Source organism: Myotis lucifugus, unplaced genomic scaffold, assembly GCF_000147115.1.
Source record: "Myotis lucifugus unplaced genomic scaffold, Myoluc2.0 scaffold_97, whole genome shotgun sequence".
NCBI classification, from domain to species: domain Eukaryota; kingdom Metazoa; phylum Chordata; class Mammalia; order Chiroptera; family Vespertilionidae; genus Myotis; species Myotis lucifugus.
This window is the reverse complement of record NW_005871145.1, coordinates 3,056,502-3,074,561: the sequence shown is the minus strand read 5'-3', so window position 1 is coordinate 3,074,561 and position 18,060 is coordinate 3,056,502. Positions and strand designations below refer to the sequence as shown.

Genomic DNA, 18,060 nt, shown 5'->3' with positions numbered 1-18,060 from the left:
CTGGAGCATTCATTTCTTTCCAAAAGGAATATCTTGAAATGTCTTCCATCCCTACTTGGCCTTCAGTGCAGGCTCTACCGTTAATGCATGTGTCTCCTCTCACCTTACCAAAGCGCCTGGCTCCAGGCTTAGCGGGTGGAAGGAAAGGTCCAGCAGTCCCAGACTAACCCCAGCTCCAACCTGGCTCGTCGCAGAAAGTGGGGTGCATCCAAACCGTCTCCTCTCGGGCCAGGCGGGACACCTCTGACGCTCACTGCCTGGGCATTAGGCGGAAGTCAGGACATAAGACCTCTAAGCCGGGCTGGCCAGCACGCCCTCTAGCGCATCATTGCCCCAGCTGCTCGCTAGGCGGACGCTCCGCAGGTTTGGGGAAAGCTGCGCATTTCAACCACTCTCCACAGGGAAACCGATCCCACTCAGCTGGAGGAATCCAAATACTCCACACCGACCCGCGGGGAAGTCGCTAGTTTTCTACAAAGCCGCCTTTCTCCTGTACGGATCAGCCAATGGAAAAGCCCGAACGGCGTGACCACCAATTAAAAGACAGAGAAGGCGGAGCCTAATCTTTGATTGACGTGTGGTCGTCTGAGGACCCGCGGAGGCCTGGCAGCGTCGCGTCCGAAGAGGCTTCAAGTGGGGTGGCATAGCCCTGGCGGCCATCTTTATTCCTGGCAAGTCCGCGGGCTGGAATAGATCAGAGCCAATACGTAGGCGACCTCCCATTTCTTTAGGGAGCCCAAGACCCCGCCCCCTCACACACTTCCCATCTCTCCGCGCGCGCCCCCACCTTCCCGGGAGAGGCCGAGCGGGGCGGGGCCGGAACTAGTAGGTAGTGGGAAGCCGGGAACCTGTTTGGCGGGAAGTTGGCCTGTTTGGCGGGAAGTTGGACCCGTTCCCTGCTCCCCACCCTTTTTCTCCCCAGAGGCTTCTCTATCGTCCCTCCATAATCTCTGCGTACGGCAGAGTACCGCTTTGCACGGACGACGCGATGGCCCCCAAGAAACGCCCAGAGACCCGGAAGCCCCTCGAGATGGTGGTGTGCCCCAAGAGCAAGAAGAGCAGGAGCCCCCGGGAGCTGGAGCCCGCGGCCAAGAAGCTCTGTGTGAAGGGCCCCGGTACTGCGCGCCTGCTGCTGTAATCGTTCCGCCGTGGGGTGCTCACGCAGGAGGCAGGAGGCTGGAGCGGGGGACGGGGCTTCTAGGTCGCGGAGGCTGCCCCAATCTCAGATGCCTCGGGCTGCGCGTCTGCAGAGCCTTCGACACCATAGAGTTTGGGCTTCACCTCCCTCCGGTGGCAAAAAGAGGCAGATGAGTTCCATTACATAAGACACCACAGACTTTTCAAATTCCTTCTTTGTACCAGGATTTTTTAAAAATATATATATATACTTTATTGAGTTAGAACATCGATCAGCTGCCTCCTGCACACCCCCTACTGGGGATGTGCCGCAACCAAGGCACATGCCCTTGACCGGAATCGAACCTGGGACCCTCCAGTCCGCAGGCCGGCGCTCTATCCACTGAGCCAAACCGGTCAGGGCTGTACCAGGATTTTTAACACACCGAGGGCTGCTTAAAAGAATCCCTCCTTGCTGGTGCTCTGTGTAGCTGTGGGCCCTTAGCTTTAGCTCTGCGAGCCCTCAATTTCCTTAGAAAGCGCTTTCTGTGAGGTTGGTTGGGGATTGACCCAAGGGCTCTAAGGAGAGTGGGGGAACTCAAAAACTGGAGCAGGGGTTGTTGATGAAGTGGGGTGTGTTTTTTTTGTCCACGAGAAAAAAGAATTGGTTGTCACGGGGAGGGATTCATAGAGATCGGATTCTCAGATACATCTTGGTCATCCGGAGTGGCTTTGTTCCTGGTCTCAGTGGCTCTGCCTCTCCCAAAGTAGCCTAGTTAGAGCCACGTCAGATGGCGCTAGATCCTGCTGCTTTCCAGGAGAACAGATTGGACTTGGGCCAACAACTGGTTCCCTCTACATTATTTTAATATAGGGTTTAAAGATACTTCTTTCCCTACATAGTCATTTCTGTGCTGTACAAAAGTGATTGCATAATTTTTTTTATTATGCAATATATGTGATTTTAAAATTGTCACCCAACCTTAGCACGAATTTTCCAAATCAGACTAGGGAGAGTTCTGCATATACTTTATTCTTGTTTCTTTGGCTCAGCTCTCAGAAACCCGGCAAAATCACATTTAGTTTCATTTCAGAATTACTATTTTGGGGAAGGGGCCGAATCCCTATTCACTATTTATTTCTTGCGCTGGGTGAGACTGAGCAGACCATGGAAAGGCCTTCGGAGGTGATGGGAGGGATTGGCTATGCCAAATGAAGCAGCAAGGCTTTCTTCCCAGGATTTCAGCAGAAAAACCTTTCTTCATTAAGATTGGAGGGGAAAATATCTCTGTTCTACTTGGCAGGTTGTAGCAGAAGATCTGACTCAGGCTGCCTTAGGGAGAGGTTGACTAGCCTGCAGGTCCCACCACAATGCAGGAGCATCGTCAGGGCCCTCCATCACCACAAGCTGGGCAGAACCGCCTGGCCATCTCTACAGAAGGTGAGGCGTTTCCTGGCTGAAGTGCACAAGGGTTTGCATGGTGCTTTTGTACAACTGGATGCTTCAAAATTAGATGCTGAGTTGGTTCACCGGGTGGTCATATCACCCCTACCTTGGTGTCTGGCCTGTGGGCACTCATTCCAGCTGTAAAGGCCCCAGCTGGAATGCACTCTGCCTCTTGCTTTCCAAGATTAGTTCATGTATATTTCAAATATTTTCACGCCCAGAGCCAGGCAGTTGGTTTTCCTTTGGTGGGAGGACTTGGCCCCAGGAAGGCAGAGATTGGCAGCTTACCTAAGACTTGGGTTTTAATTCAACTTAATTCTTTTCTCTCTATCTCAGGATCTCCAGCAGTCCTTTTTGCACTCTCTGGCTTCTTACCGGATATCCCAAAAGGCTGCCCCTTTTGACAGGAGGGCCACATCCTTGACATGGCACCCAACTCACCCCAGCACCCTGGCCGTGGGTTCCAAAGGGGGAGATATCATGCTCTGGAACTTGGGCATAAAGGACAAGCCCACCTTCATTAAAGGGGTGAGCAGTCCCTGTGCCAGATAACTGTGCTGAAGAAGTGTTGAAGGAATGAAAAGTCAACCAGTGAAAAAGGAAATGATTGGGGTCAAAAGTAACTGTGGGTATTTTCAAACAAGTAAATGATGATACTCACATTTTTATTGAGTGCCTGCCCTTAAAATATTAGAAGGTATAAAGTACTGATCACCCTCTAGTAAGTCATCACATAGAATAGAATCTAAGCCTCTTAATAACTCTTGACCTCATCTTGTACTGCTGTATTTCCTCACTTCCTATACTTTAGCCACGCTAGCTATTTCTATTCCTGAAACTGGGTCTTGGCATTTGCTGTTCCCATTGGCTGGAGTACTCTTTCTCATGGTCTTCTCCTGGCTGGTTCTCCCTTATTATTCAGGTCTCAGCTCAATACATTTCTTCAAAGAGTTCTCACTGACCACTCTGTCTAAAGTAGCCTCCATCCCATCCAATCACTCCATATCTCCCTGCTTCACTTTTCCCCCCACAATGTTTATTAATATCTGAAATGTGTTACCTATTTATTAACTTTGCCCACTGGCAAGTAAGCTCCACAATGGCAGGGATTTTGTCTTTCTGGTCCACCACTTTGTCCCCAGTGCTTAGAACGATGTTGGCCTAGAGTAGCTGCTTTATATTTGTTGAATGAATGAGGGGCTTGACATGTAGCCGGGTAGATAGGATGTAGACATACACAATAACTAGCATGACAGCTGCTAAATGCTATAGAACATGAGAGAAGGAAGAACCTCTTTCAAATTAGGGTCTATAGAGAAGGCTTCATGGTTGAGTGAAGAGCGAGGAAGAACAATATTTACAAAGGTCCCGGGTTCGATTCCGGTCAAGGGCATGTACCTGGGTTGCGGGCACATCCCCAGTGGGAGATGTGCAGGAGGCAGCTGATCGATGTTTCTCTCTCATCGATGTTTCTGACTCTCTATCTCTCTACCTTCCTCTCTGTAAAAAAATCAAGCTGGATTCTGGGCAAAAAAAAAAAAAAAAAAAAAAAAAAGAAGGAAGAACCTCTTTCAAATTAGGGTCTATAGAGAAGGCTTCATGGTTGAGTGAAGAGCGAGGAAGAACAATATTTACATAAATGGAGATGAAAGGAGGAAAGGCAGAGTGTGTTTGGGACAAGGTTTGGGATAGAGTTTTCAGGGATGGTCTTAATCATGCTGGTATTTATCATGTCACTGAGAGGTGAGGGTGTTGGCCCTTCCACTAAAGAGAAGACCCTTAGCTTGCCCAGCTGGATTCTGGGCTGCACTATGAAAAGTGATGCTCTGGTTGAGAGTGAAAACCACAAACTCCCATGACTAAAGAAGCTAAACAGATAAAAGAATGATGTTCGGTGGTAGGGTCAGTGATAAACTGGAGATGGTTGACATGTAAGAATCTAGGTCCCATACTATCAGGTCTGATTTTTTTTCCAGGAGCGTGAAGTCCTGGTTATTTACATGAAATGTTCTGATATTTTTAAATTGTGGTGAAATACATACAACAATATTTAGCATTTAACCATTTTTAAATATACAGTTTAGTGGCATTAAGTACATTCACTTCCTCTAGAACTTTTCATCTTTAAATCTGAAACTCTATACCCATTAAACACTCTCCATTCTTCCATCCCCCAGCCCCTGGCAACCAGCATTCTACTTTCTGTCTCTATGATTTTGACTATTCTGAGTATGTCATATAAGTGAAATCATACAACATTTATCCTTTTGTGACTGGCTTACTTAGCATGATGTCCTCAAGGTTCGTCCATGGTGTAGTATGTGTCAGAATTTCCTTTTTAAGGCTGAATAATATGCTGCTGTATGTGTTTACCACATTTAGCTTATCTGTTCATCTGTCAATGGGCACTTGGATTGCTCCCACATTTTAGCTATTGTAAATAACGTAGCAATGCCTGGGGGTGTACAAATACCTCTTTGAGTCCCTGCTTTCAGTTCTTTGGGGTATATACCCGGAAGTGGAATTACTGAATCATATAGTAACTCTATGTTTAATTTTTTGAGGAACTGCCATACTGTTAAAAATTGTGACAGCACCATTTTATATTCCCACCAATAGTACACAAGGGTTTCAATTTAAAACATCCTGATTTTTCATGTTAGGAACTAAATAAAATTGAGCATGCTCTATTGCTAAACAAAACACATCTGTGAACTGAATTCTTCAGCTGACCATTTTCCATCTCTGATTTGGAGATAGAAGAGGCCAAGGATAAATCCAGAATGAATTCTCTTAAGTGAAGAGTTAAAGCAGTCCATTGGAAACAGCCAGGTTAGACAGGCTCGGGAGATTAGGATTCAAGGTATGAGATGGATGTTGAAGAAAACGGGTATCCAAAGCCGGAAGAAAGGCAGCCGGCAGAGTGCTGTGGACAGTGCTCAGTGGTCTTCCTGCCCAGCTGGTGAGACCGGACTGGGAAGGGCAGCTTTAAATTGGTCAGAACCAGAGCTCAGGCAGGAAGAGATTTATATTTTTATAGAAATCCAGGGAATAGAGAAAATTAATATGTAGCCTTAAGGTATCCTAGGGGAAGAGCCTCCCAACCAAAACGGAATGACAACTGTCTTGAACTTACCAAGGCTTTTGGGTTACACCACCCTTTAGTATAATGTGCACTTAAGTGAAGTTTCCTCACACCATTGTGGAGATTGGTCTGGACATTTGAACTTTGACTAGCAGGTTGGCACAGAAGGGAATGGTGGTCTGGAAAACTGTCTGTTTTTGTTCCCAGATACTGACAACAAAGTTGATTTGAGACCAATGACTGCGGGAACTGTAGTGCCTCATTTTGTCACTTCTTTAGTCATCTGACCTTGACTTTCATCTTTACATCTTTCAGACCCTTGGGAAGGGAACATGTATTATACTTTCAAGAAGATAAATTTTATTCTCATTATAAAAATGATTTATGTTCATCTTCTTATAAGAAATTCAAACAATACAGAGGAAAGTTTAAAGAATCAGGTAATTACTACCTGAAATTCCCACTTTGTACACCTTTCTGTGTAGGTATGCACTATTCACACACTCATATTTCTACTTACATTATTGCATATCCATCACTCCTAAAGTTTTCTTTTTTTAAAATATATTTTTATTGATTTCGAGATGGAAGAAGATAAATTTTATTCTCATTATAAAAATGATTTATGTTCATCATAAGAAATTCAAACAATACAGAGGAAAGTTTAAAGAATCAGGTAATTACTACCTGAAATTCCCACTTTGTACACCTTTCTGTGTAGGTATACACTATTCACACACTCATATTTCTACTTACATTATTGCATATCCCTCACTCCTAAAGTTTTCTCTTTTTTAAATATATTTTTATTGATTTAGAGATGGAGAGAGAGAAACATCAATGATGAGAGAGAATCATGGATCAGCTGCCTCCTGTACACCCCTCACTGGGGATCGAGCCTGAAACCTGGGCATATGTCCTGAGCAGGAATTGAACCGGTTCATAGATCCATACTCCACCACTGAGCCACGCCAGCCAAACCCCTAAAATTTTCTTATGACCCTTTTGTAATCTTTCTTCCTTCTGTCCTGTCCCCTAAAAACCATTGATCTACTTTCTATTCCTATTGATTAATTTGCATTTTCTTAGACTTTTATATAAACGGCATTATACAATATATATTCTTTCTATTGGCTTCTTTTTTAAATGTTATTTATTTATTTATTTAATTTCAGAGAGGAAGAGAGAAATAGAAATATAAATGATAAGATAGAATCATTGATAGCTGCCTCCCGCACGCCCCCACTGGGGATCAAGCCTGCAACCCAGGCATGTGCCCTGACTGGGAATCAACCGTGACCTCCTGGTTCACATGTCGATGCTCAACCACTGAGCCACGCCGGCTGGCTAGGCATGGCTTTTTCACTTAGTATAATTATTCAAGATTCATTTACATTTTTGTGGGTATCAGGTTTTTTTTCTTTCTGAGTAGTGTTTCAGTGTATTAATATATCACAATTTATTTATTAATTTACCTGCTGAAGGATATTTGAATTTTTTCCAGTTATTGATAGTTGCAAAAATAAAAAAGCTGCTATGAACATTCAAGTACAAATCTTTGGGTGGATATATATTTTTCTTTTTCAAAAGTAAATGCCTATTTGTGGTTGGGTTATAGAGTAGATAGTTTTTAAAGATAGTTTTAAAATAAGAAAAGAAACCTAATAAAACCCCACGTATTTGCCATTTCCAGTGCTTTTCATCCCATTGTGTGATCCAGATGGCCTTTTGGTAACGTTTCCTTCTGCCTTTAACATTTCTTATATTGTAGGTTGGTTGGTGATGCATTTTTTTTTCCTTTTGTTTATCTTAAAAAGTCAGTATTTTTCTTTTGGGAGGGCAGATATTTTTGCTGTGTATAGAGTTCTAGGTTCATAGGTTTTGGGGGGGCTTTTTTTTTTAATGTATTTTATTGATTTTTTACAGAGAGGAAGGGAGAGAGATAGAGAGTTAGAAACATCGATGAGAGAGAAACATCGACCAGCTGCCTCCTGCACATCTCCCACTGGGGATGTGCCCGCAACCCAGGTACATGCCCTTGACCGGAATCGAACCTGGGACCCCTCAGTCCGCAGGCCGACGGTATAGAGTTTTAGGTTCATAGGTTTTGGGGGCGCTTTTTTTTTTTAGACTTTAAATGATGTCTGCTGCAAAGTCTGTTCTCATTCTTATGTTTCTCTTTTCATAAGTTTTCCCTTTTCTGGCTGCTTTAAAAATGGTTATGATTTTCTTAGTGTCTTTTTCTATGTTTCTTTTGCTTGTGGTTCACTGAGCTTCTTGGATCTGTTAGTTTATAACTGCCATCAAATTTGGAAAACGTTAGACCACTATTTCTTCAAAGAATTTTTTCCTCCTCCCTCTCTTTTTTTCTAGAACTCCAATTACATATATGTTAGGCTACTAGTATTGTCCTACATGTCACCAACGTGCTGTTCATGATTGGAAGCATGAATCTACGTTTAGTTTTAATATATAGTTTATTTAAGGCTTGAAAAATTTTTCCTACATAATCTTGTCATCTACAAATAACGAGTTTGATTTTTTTCTTTTACCATTGTTATACTTCTTTTTTTGCCTAATTCCATTGACAAAGACATGTAATACATTGTTGAATATTGGCGATAGCAGACATCTTTGTCTTGTTTTTTGTGTTTTTTGTGTTTTTATTTTTTTTACTATGAGGGTACGTTTATTAAAGCTGGGGATAGTAAAAAAAGGAAGGACTTAGCATAGAAGAAACTGGGCTGCCTTGACTCACTGGGAAGTCAGAGAAAACGGGGCCTTGGGACAGGTTCAGGGGATTAGCCTGGGACAAGCTGCTGCTGCCCATTGCTCCCCTGGTTGCAAGTCTTGTGGAGACCCTTAGAGGGTAGGAGATACATGCCTGTGGAAGAAGAAGATGGGGAAGGGAATGGCACGTGCTGCTCCCCAGAGGGAGAGCGTGCATTGGGTGCTTTGTCTTGAGGCTTTTATCTTTGTCTTGTTCTTGATCATAGAAGGCTTTTATATTTTATCATTACATATAATTTCTGCTACTTTTTATTGTGGTAAAATATAAGTAACATAAAATTAATCATTTTAAACCTTGTAAGTGTATCAAGTACTTTTACATTATTGTGCATTCATCACCACTATTCATTTCCAGAACTTTTTCATCATTCCAAAATTAAACCCTGTACTTATTAAACAATGACTTTCTATTATCCTTTCCCCAGCCCACTAATCTGCTTCCTGACTCTATGAGTTTGACTATTCTAGGTACCTCATATAAATGGTGTCATACAATATTTGTTCTTTGGGTCTGGCTTCACTTAGCATAATGTTTTCAAGGTTCCTCTATGCTATATTCATGTCTTTTTATAGCTGAGTATTATTCCATCATGTAGATATATCACATTTTATTTTCCCGTTCATCTGTTGATGGACATTTGGGTCAGCCGTGGGCAAACTACGGCCTGTGGGCCGGATCCGGCCCGTTTGAAATGAATAAAACTAAAAAAAAAAAGACCGTACCCTTTTATGTAATGATGTTTACTTTGAATTTATATTAGTTCACACAAACACTCCATCCATGCTTTTGTTCCGGCCCTCCGGTCCAGTTTAAGAACCCATTGTGGCCCTCGAGTCAAAAAGTTTGCTCACCCCTGATTTGGGTTGTACCCACCTTTTGCTACTTTTTTATTACCTTTTGAATGTTCCTGTGTTTTTGTTTGAACATGTTTTCAGTTCTTTTGATTATATACCTAGGAGCTTGTTTGTTTTTTAAATACCCTTTATCATATTAAGTTCCTTTTTTATTCCTAGTTTGCCAAAAGTTCTTATTATGAATGATAATTGAATTTCATCAGATGCTTTTCTGTATCTACTGAAGTCAGTAAGCATATGATTTTTCCCCTTTATTCTGTTAATGTGGCAAACTATACTAATTGGTTTTTTGTTTGTTTGTTTGTTTTGATTTATTAATTATACTAGAGGCCTGATGCATGAAATTCGTGAAGAGTAGGCCTTCCTTGCCCCAGCTGCTGGCACCGGCTTCCCTCTGGCACCTGGGACCTGGGCTTCCCTCGCAGTCCCGGCTTTGTCCGGAAGGTTGTCCAGTCTAATTAGCATATTACACTTTTATTATCATAAATTCCCTTTTTTTCACTTAAATTTTTTTTAATTTTTTACTTTTTTACAATTACAATTATATCTCTAACAAGTAATACTGCTCCTTTTAAAAACTGTGGTAAAAGCACATAACCTAAAATTTATCATATGAATCTTTTTTAAGTATACAGTTCAGTAGTATTAACTATATTGACATTATTGCGCAAGAAATCTCTAGAACTTTTTGTCTTGTAAAACTGAAACTGTATACTCATTTAATAACCATTTCCCACTTCCCCTGCTCCCCGGCCCTTGGCAACCGCAATTCTTTCTGTTTCTATGAGTTTGAACTACTTAAGATACCTCTAAGTTTTGATGGTCTTATTGCGGTTATGTAGGAGAATGTTCTTGTGGGAAATACAGAGTGTGGCAAAAGTAGGTGTACAGTGAGTATGCAAAACAGAGTTTATTCTTGCATTATTATTTCTTATTGTATTATTTCCCATACAAACAACTGTAAACCTACTTTTGCCTTACCTTGTATATAGTAAAGTATTTGAGGATGAATGAGACACCATGCAGATTGTTTATGATCCTCTTACCTTTTAAAGTATCTAAAATTTATAGTGATGTCCCTTTTTCCATTTCTTAAATTACTTGTGCTTTCTCATTTGTTTGGTCAGTTTTAGCAGTGGTGTATCAATTTTATTGGTCTTTTTATAGAACCAACTTTTGGCTGTGTTGACTTTCCCCACAATATATTTGTTTTGTTTTGTTTCATTCTGTGTGTTTTTTTTTCTATTTTCTTTGGCTTTAGTTTCCTATTAGTTTTACAACTTCTTGAGATGGATGTTTGAGTCGTTGATTTATCGCCTTTCTTTTATTACAAATAATGCTGCTATGAATATTTGTACGAGCTTTTACATGAACATATGTATTCATGTATCTTGGATGTATATCTAGATGTGGAATTGCTGGGTCATATGGTAACTATGTTTAGTGTTTTTTTTAAAATATATTTTTACTGATTTCAGAGAGGAAGGGAGAGGGAGACAGAGAGAAACATCAGTGATGAGAGAGAATCATTGATCGGCTGCCTCCTTCACATCCCCCACTGGGGACTGAACCCACAGCCTGGGCATGTGCCCTGACTGGAATCGAACCATGACCTCCTGGTTCATAGGTAGATGCTCAACCACCAAGCCATGGCCGGGCTAATTTTTGAAGAACTGTTAGACTATTTTCTCAAGTGGCTGCATCATTTTACATTCTTTAAATACATGTTTTATCTACCTTTTCTAGTTGTTCTCAGAAGAAGGTTGGCCAGATACAGGCTAACCCACCATCACTGGAGTTGAAAGTCTCAAATATATTTCTTTTTTATATTTTGTCCAGGTTTTGTTAGTCTTCCTCAGTGTAAAAATTAGTCAAACTACTTAGTCCACACTTGCTAGGAGAACACTCATGCATTTTAATTTAAAATGTGTATGTGTGTTTATTACTAATGCTTTGACATAGGGCCTATCCTTTTCCAGGAGTAAGGGTCATTGATTAGGGTGTACCTGGTCTTATATAAACTGCACACATAATGTATTCTTTATATGGTCTAAAGTGGAAACATAATTTAAAGATAGTCCTGAAGCAACCTGATTGCAGATTCTTTTGAAATTTTTATTATTTCCCACTCTAATTGTTTATAAGTTTCTCACCCATGCTTAACTTGACTATTATTTTTAGCAATTCATTTTTATCTAATTCTTCCAAAGCATTCAATATAATTTCATAGAAATAACAATGGTCTTTCTTTTTGCATGTACTTCATCAGTTTAATTAAATTACATGTTTAATTGAATGTTTAAATGTTTAGTTTAAATATTTAATTAAATGTTTAATAAATTATGTGTGATTAAATTATTTGTTTAATTGCATTATATGATTGTAATAAAAAGTAAAACTGGAATATACAGGCTTAAGAACAAACACGACTAACCCACGTAAGCACTAGCCTCAACTGGTGGGATCAGATTATCTTATTAGCAGGAAGGGTTTGTCAGACCATGGGCATCCGTCAGAATGTTTATAGAGGGAATGAAAAGTGACAGTTAGCATGCTGAGTGGAGTGGTGGTTGTGTAAGAGGTCCATAAGGCTGAAATAGTAGCACAAGGAAGAAGTGGAGAAGGGACTCTTGGGGATGTAAAATTCTTAAAACAGTGCCTGATGCATAATAAGTACTTAATAATGTTTACATGATTGTTTTCATCATCATTATCTGGAAGGTTTGGAAAGATAGAAAGGAGCTCAGATCTGTCTCCTGCCCTCCTAACCCAGCCACTCTTCTGGGCAGAAACTCTTCTAAAAAGAACACTGTGATAAACTGTGGTACAGCCACACAATAGAGTACTCAGCAATAAGAGAACCAGCTATAGATACACACAGCAACTTGGATGAATCTCAGGCGCATCGTGCTGATGAAATGAAAGAAGCTAGTCTCAAAAGGCTACATGCTCTATGATCAGTTACATGAGAGGCTATCAAAGGCAAAAACCAGTGATAGAGAACAGAGCAGTGGTTGTCAGGGGTTAGAGGTGCGGGGAGGTCTACAAAGGGAGAGCAGGAAGGAGTTGGGAGGGTAACAGAACTGTTCTGCATCCTGATTTTGGCAGTGGTTATTCAAGTCTATACATGTGTTAAAATTCATGCAACTGCATACCCAAAACAACCAAATTTACTGTAGGTTAATTTTTAAAATAAAATAAAAATGAAAACTTGCCCTAGCTGATTTGGCTCAGTGGATAGAATGTCAGCCTGTGGACTGAAGGGTCCAGGGTTTGATTCCGGTCAAGGGCACATGCCCCGGTTGCAGGCTCGATCCCCAGTCGGGGGTGTGCAGGAGGTAGCCGATCAGTGATTCTCTTTCATCATTGATGTTTCTATCTCTCCTCCCTTCCTTTCTGAAATCAATAAAAATATATTTTAAAAACAACAAAAACTAAAACTTCAAGAAACAAAGAGCACTGTGGAGAGCATCCCAGGGTCTGGGCATGTAAACTGGCCTGGCCCCAAGTGCCGCCTGCCTGGCACTTCTCTTGGGCAGAGTATGTGCGCCAGGCCTCCTCCTCCTCTTGGGCCATCATCACTCACTGGCTTTTCTCTTCCTGTGTTAGATTGGAGCTGGAGGCAGCATCACTGGGCTGAAGTTTAACCCTCTCAATACCAACCAGTTTTTCACCTCCTCAATGGAGGGAACAACTAGGCTACAAGACTTTAAAGGCAACACTCTCCGAGTTTATACCAGCTATGACACCTGCAAGTGAGTAGTTTAACAATGAGGGGAAGGGCTTTTAGGCTCTCAGTGAGGTTCTGGTGAGAGCATCCAGGTCCCAGTTCTACCACAGGGAAGTAAGAAAAGGTGTTAGCCACTCTCCACCGTTCAGTCTCTTCCTCAAACCCTTTCTTTAGCTGCTTACTCTGGTCCAGGTGGGGTACTAATCGGGGGAGTTCTGGAGCCTCACTCTTCTCCGCAAGGGAAGGGCTTCAGCTCGTCTGTAAGTCATTCCTGTATCAGGTGAGACCTTTATTCTCACTGGACAAGTCAAACTGGCATTGGCCTAGAATAGTGATGGCGAACCTATGACACGCATGTCAGAGGTGACATGCGAACTCATTTTTTTGGTTGATTTTTCTTTGTTAAATGGCATTTAAATGTATAAAATAAATATCAAAAATATAAATCTTTGTTTTACTATGGTTGCAAATATCAGAAAATTTCTATATGTGACACGGCACCAGAGTTAAGTTAGGGTTTTTCAAAATGCTGACACGCCGAGCTCAAAAGGTTCACCATCACTGGCCTAGAATAAGCCACTTAAAGCCTGGAGCAGGAAATAAGAACTTAAATTTTATTCCCTACATCCACTGGGGTGTGATGACCTGACCAGTTCCATGAAGCTTAAATGGATAGAATTATGTCCATAAAGCACTTTGGACTCTGCAAGAGTAAGTGGTTGTAGAAACTACAGAAGCTTGTCACTTTGATTTCTGGCCAGAGACATGATCCTGCTCCCTAAAGAACTGGGGGTGTGGGGGTCTAACTAGCACTGGATGTTATCCTGGACCGCCCCACAGGGGTAAGAAGTCCACAAGTTATCAGGACAGGGGACAGGTTAGAACAGCTCTAGGTTTCTCTTCCACAAGAAACCCTTCCTCTGGAAGAGATTTACAGGGAATGCAAAAGGCGGTAGAGCAGGGATTTGAGGGTTTGAGAGAAAAGACAAGAATCTGAGCTCTCCTGGCTATCGGGATCCCTGAAGCACCCCCCTCCCCATCCCCTTCGTCCTCAAGGAGTCTGAGGGACAAGAGCCAGACAACTTCTGGGTTGTGTGTGCTTTTCCCCCTGAATGCTCAGAAGGGGGCAGAAGTTCCCTTCTAGCCAGCTCTGAGGAACAGAGCTAGGCAGCCTGTTTGGTTGGTCACCTCCTTTGACTCAACAGGTGGAGAGGAAAGGGAGAGAGTCATAAAGGAGTCTTCTGCAGAACCCAGGGCTGTGTGGGGCAGGCTAACCTGGGGGCTTGTCTTATACTCTGAGGTTGGCTGCTTCAGGGACTCATACTAGCTGAGGATCCTGGGCCCATCAGACAGGTTTCTGAGCCCCATCAACTCCATAACCTCTGTCTGGATGGTAGACAAGTCTGTTCCTCACTGGAAGTCCATGGCAAGATAGTATTCATTCATTCAACAAATATTTATTGAATATCTCTATGTGTTAGACGCTGGAGCTACACCATGAATAAATGGACCTTGCACCTGGATGGCATGGCTCAGTGGTTGAGCGTCGACCTATGAACCAGAAGGTCACGGGTTTGATTCCCAGTCAGGGCACGTGGCTGGGTTGCAGGCTCACAAATCAGTGATTCTCTCATGATTGATGCTTCTATCTCCCTCCCCCTCCCCCTTCCTATCTGAAATCAATAAAAAAATTTTTTTAAAAAATATAAATAAATGGACCTGGCCTCTGTCCCCAAGAACCTTACAGCAAGGTCTCTCCCTCCAGCTTCTGGTTTTGCAGCCTGGATGTGTCCGAGAAAAGCCGAGTGGTGGTCACAGGAGACAATGTGGGGAACGTGATCCTGCTGAACATGGACGGCAGGGAGGTGCGTTCTCGGAGCCTGGTCCTCCCCCCCCCCTTGTCTCTGCCCCCACCTGAACCGCTTTTCTCTGCAGCTTTGGAATCTGAGATTGCACAAAAAGAAAGTGACCCATGCGGCCCTGAACCCATGCTGTGATTGGTTCCTGGCCACGGCCTCTGTAGATCAAACAGTGAAAATCTGGGACCTGCGCCAGGTTAAAGGGAAATCCAGCTTCCTCTACTCACTGCCACACAGTCATCCTGTCAACGCAGGTGTGATATACCTCATCCCTCCTTAGACCCTACCTACCCCACCGCTCCAGGGGTTTGCCCTCAAAGTTTAGAAGCCGCTAGGTCAAACCTTTACCCCTGACAGCGAACCTTTCTGACTTCAGCTGCCCTAGTCAGCTGCTGAGTTCTAGAATGTTTTTGTTCAGAGCCCAGATGCACCTCCTCCCTTCCAGCCCTGTCTGTAAGGGAGTGGGAGGGAGGGGTCCCTGTAAGAGAAGGCCCTTCAGCTCAGGGACTTGTCACTTGCCAGCTCATTTCAGTCCTGATGGAGCCCAGCTCCTGACCACCGACCAGAAGAGTGAGATCCGGGTTTACTCTGCCTCCCAGTGGGACAGCCCCCCAAGCCTGATCCCACATCCTCACCGCCACTTCCAGCACCTGACACCCATCAAGGTAAGTGATGGAGTAAAGCACTGTGATCACAGAGACAGATCGGGTCTGCCCAAGGCGGGGAGCAGGGGGAAGGACAGATTACAGAAGCCTTTCCTCCCAGATCTCTTCCTGCCCTGACACAAAGTAGTCTCATCCCCTGGCTCTCCCTGCTCCGTTTGTCCCACTTCTGCAATCCCATTGTGCTGGGTTTTCTTTTGTCTCTCTGATAAGCTATTTTCCAAAGTTTTTTCAACCCAGCCCTGATCTCCTCAGACGGCATTTTCTAAAATCCTGACCTGTTCTGCCTTCAGTTTGTTCCGTGTGTACGGTTGATCTACAAGCTATCCTTAGCTTTTTTGTCAGCGGCTTCTCTGGCCTCGGTACCCATGGCTTACAGTCTTCAAGTCCTGTGGTTCCTTCCTGCCCAAGCCCCTACGCAGTTTCTCTTCAAATCTCCAGGTTTCATGCCTGTACTTCGGTCAATGGTGAGGGGCACCAGCTTCTGGCAGGCAGACCCCTCTGGGTTAGGATCTTGGGAAAATTACTTCAATTTTAGATTCCAGTTTCCTTGACTATAAAGGGAATAATGGTTTCTAACTGACGGGGTTGCTGTGAAGCTGAGTCAGTGCACTTCGAGCACATGGCGCCATGCCTACTCAGTACACAATGATGATTTAGTATTAGAGTGGCCCCCACGCACCTCAAATCAAATCCAAGTTCTAATGGCATCAGATCCTTCACCCGTTTGTGTTCCCATTGGCATCTTCACTTTGTATCCAGTGAAGCCCACTACAGCTTCCCTGGTGTGACTGGTTTGACTTATTTCTAAGCCTTTGCATGTACCCCTTCTTCCTTCCTGCTTACCATTTCTTTCCTCCTTTAAAACTTCTGTGAGAAGTTTCTTAGGAAAATCCCATCCAATCTGTCATTCCAATCACTGTCAGATTTGTTTTGAGAGGGATAATCTAGGGAGCAAAGGCTTCCTCCTCTTTTCAGGCACTAGCATTTTCTACTCAACTCTTTGTCATTGAAGTTGATAAAGGAGATAGTCGTGGGGTTACTTCAGAACATATGTCCAATTTGGTTTTGGTTACCAGAAGCTTGTTCCTTTGTTGTAGGCTTACTCTTTGGTTAATGTCTGCATCAGGCTGATGGTAAAACATTTGTCAGTTGGTATGATCTCAGCAAATGCAAGAGAGAAGGCCTGAAGGTGTCCTAAGGGCCAGGGGGGCCAGCTTGGAGTTTAAAATTTACATTGGTAGATGTATACGCAATTGAAAACTATTCTTGTAGTTTCATATAGATCTTATCTCCGTTATTAAGTCGTTGACAACTGTATTAACAATTGTTAATGGCAAAGAATACTTATGAACCCTCTTGATAGTATTCTGCATTTCTCTCATGACCAGCCTTTCCATCTCCTAGGCATCCTGGCATCCACGGTACAACCTCATTGTTGTGGGCAGATACCCAGATCCTAATTTCAAAAGTTGTTTCCCCCATGAATTAAGGACAATCGATGTGTTTGATGGAAGCTCAGGGAAGTTGATGCATCAGCTCTATGACTCAGAATCTTCTGGTATCATTTCGGTGAGACTTGGGCCCTCAAATAATAATGGGAGGAAGCAGGGATTCAACCTACCTTATCGACCAAAAATGACCAGAAATAATACTTTCACCCCCTCCTCATGCTTATCCCCTTGTCTCTGCAGCTCAATGAGTTCAATCCTATGGGGGACACACTGGCCTCTCTGATGGGTGAGTGAAGTAGGTTGTTATCTGAAGCCTGACCCTACTTCCCAAGGTTCAGTGCAAGCTAACCTCAGCTTAGCCCTGCCACATTCACCTAAGGTAGCAGTCAGTGAAGAAGATAACCAGGGGACAGTGGTCTATTTGGCCTAGGCCCTCCACCCTTGTTTGGTCTTGGTCTTGGTAATGCCTGGCTGTTGTCCAATTCCCTAGTATTTCCTTACCAAGTTCTAGGCTCCCTGGGCCAGCCCCAAGCTCTGAGAGACAGATAACAGAAGGTGAGTCAGACTGGTGTTATTCATCCTAGGTTATCACGTTCTCATTTGGAGCCAGGAGAAAGCTGGGATATGGAAATGAGAGACAATAATGAAGGTGTGGGCCAAGCAAGGACTTGGAGCCACATGAGAACAAGTCCTGTGAGAAGAGGCAGCTATGTGTTAAAGGACCAAGGTATCCAAGTCTTAGGGCTGGAGCGAGGATGCTGTGGCATGGGATACTGTAAGGCTGGGACACTGGCTATGTTATTGCTCTGGACTTAGCTCCGAAACTTCCCCAGAGTTGGCGACACAGCTCCCCCAGGCTCCCTGCTATATCGAGCTTGGAACCAAGCTCCTCCTGGAGCCAGGGGCTTTTCTCCTCCCTGACATGTGGTGGCAGAGTGATCAGGTGGTGGTTTTGTATTGGTTTTGTATTGGTTTTGTATTTGTGCTCACTATTGACATGGCCAATAAAACTATACCCAATGAGCTTCTGAGTGACTCTTCCAACGCTGACCTGGTCAAAGC

General features: G+C 43.3%; 1 protein-coding gene across 2 annotated transcripts; it reads left to right on the top strand.

Annotated features, from left to right (window-relative positions):
- The first annotated feature begins 652 nt into the window (after positions 1-652).
- Positions 653-18,022, top strand: DDB2 (damage specific DNA binding protein 2). 2 transcript variants are annotated; one of them, XM_023756629.1, is made up of 11 exons: positions 653-671; positions 923-1,115; positions 2,421-2,557; positions 2,900-3,091; positions 12,903-13,048; positions 14,789-14,888; positions 14,959-15,136; positions 15,405-15,547; positions 16,952-17,116; positions 17,239-17,284; positions 17,583-18,022. In XM_023756629.1, exons 2-11 carry the CDS (start codon positions 989-991, stop codon positions 17,630-17,632), a joined length of 1,284 nt encoding a protein of 427 aa, XP_023612397.1. In that variant the 5' UTR covers positions 653-671; positions 923-988; the 3' UTR covers positions 17,633-18,022. The 2 variants fall into 2 exon arrangements, with proteins under 2 accessions (XP_023612397.1, XP_023612396.1); XM_023756628.1 differs by lacking the exon at positions 653-671 and having other exon boundaries at positions 852-1,115.
- The last annotated feature ends 38 nt before the right edge of the window (positions 18,023-18,060 follow it).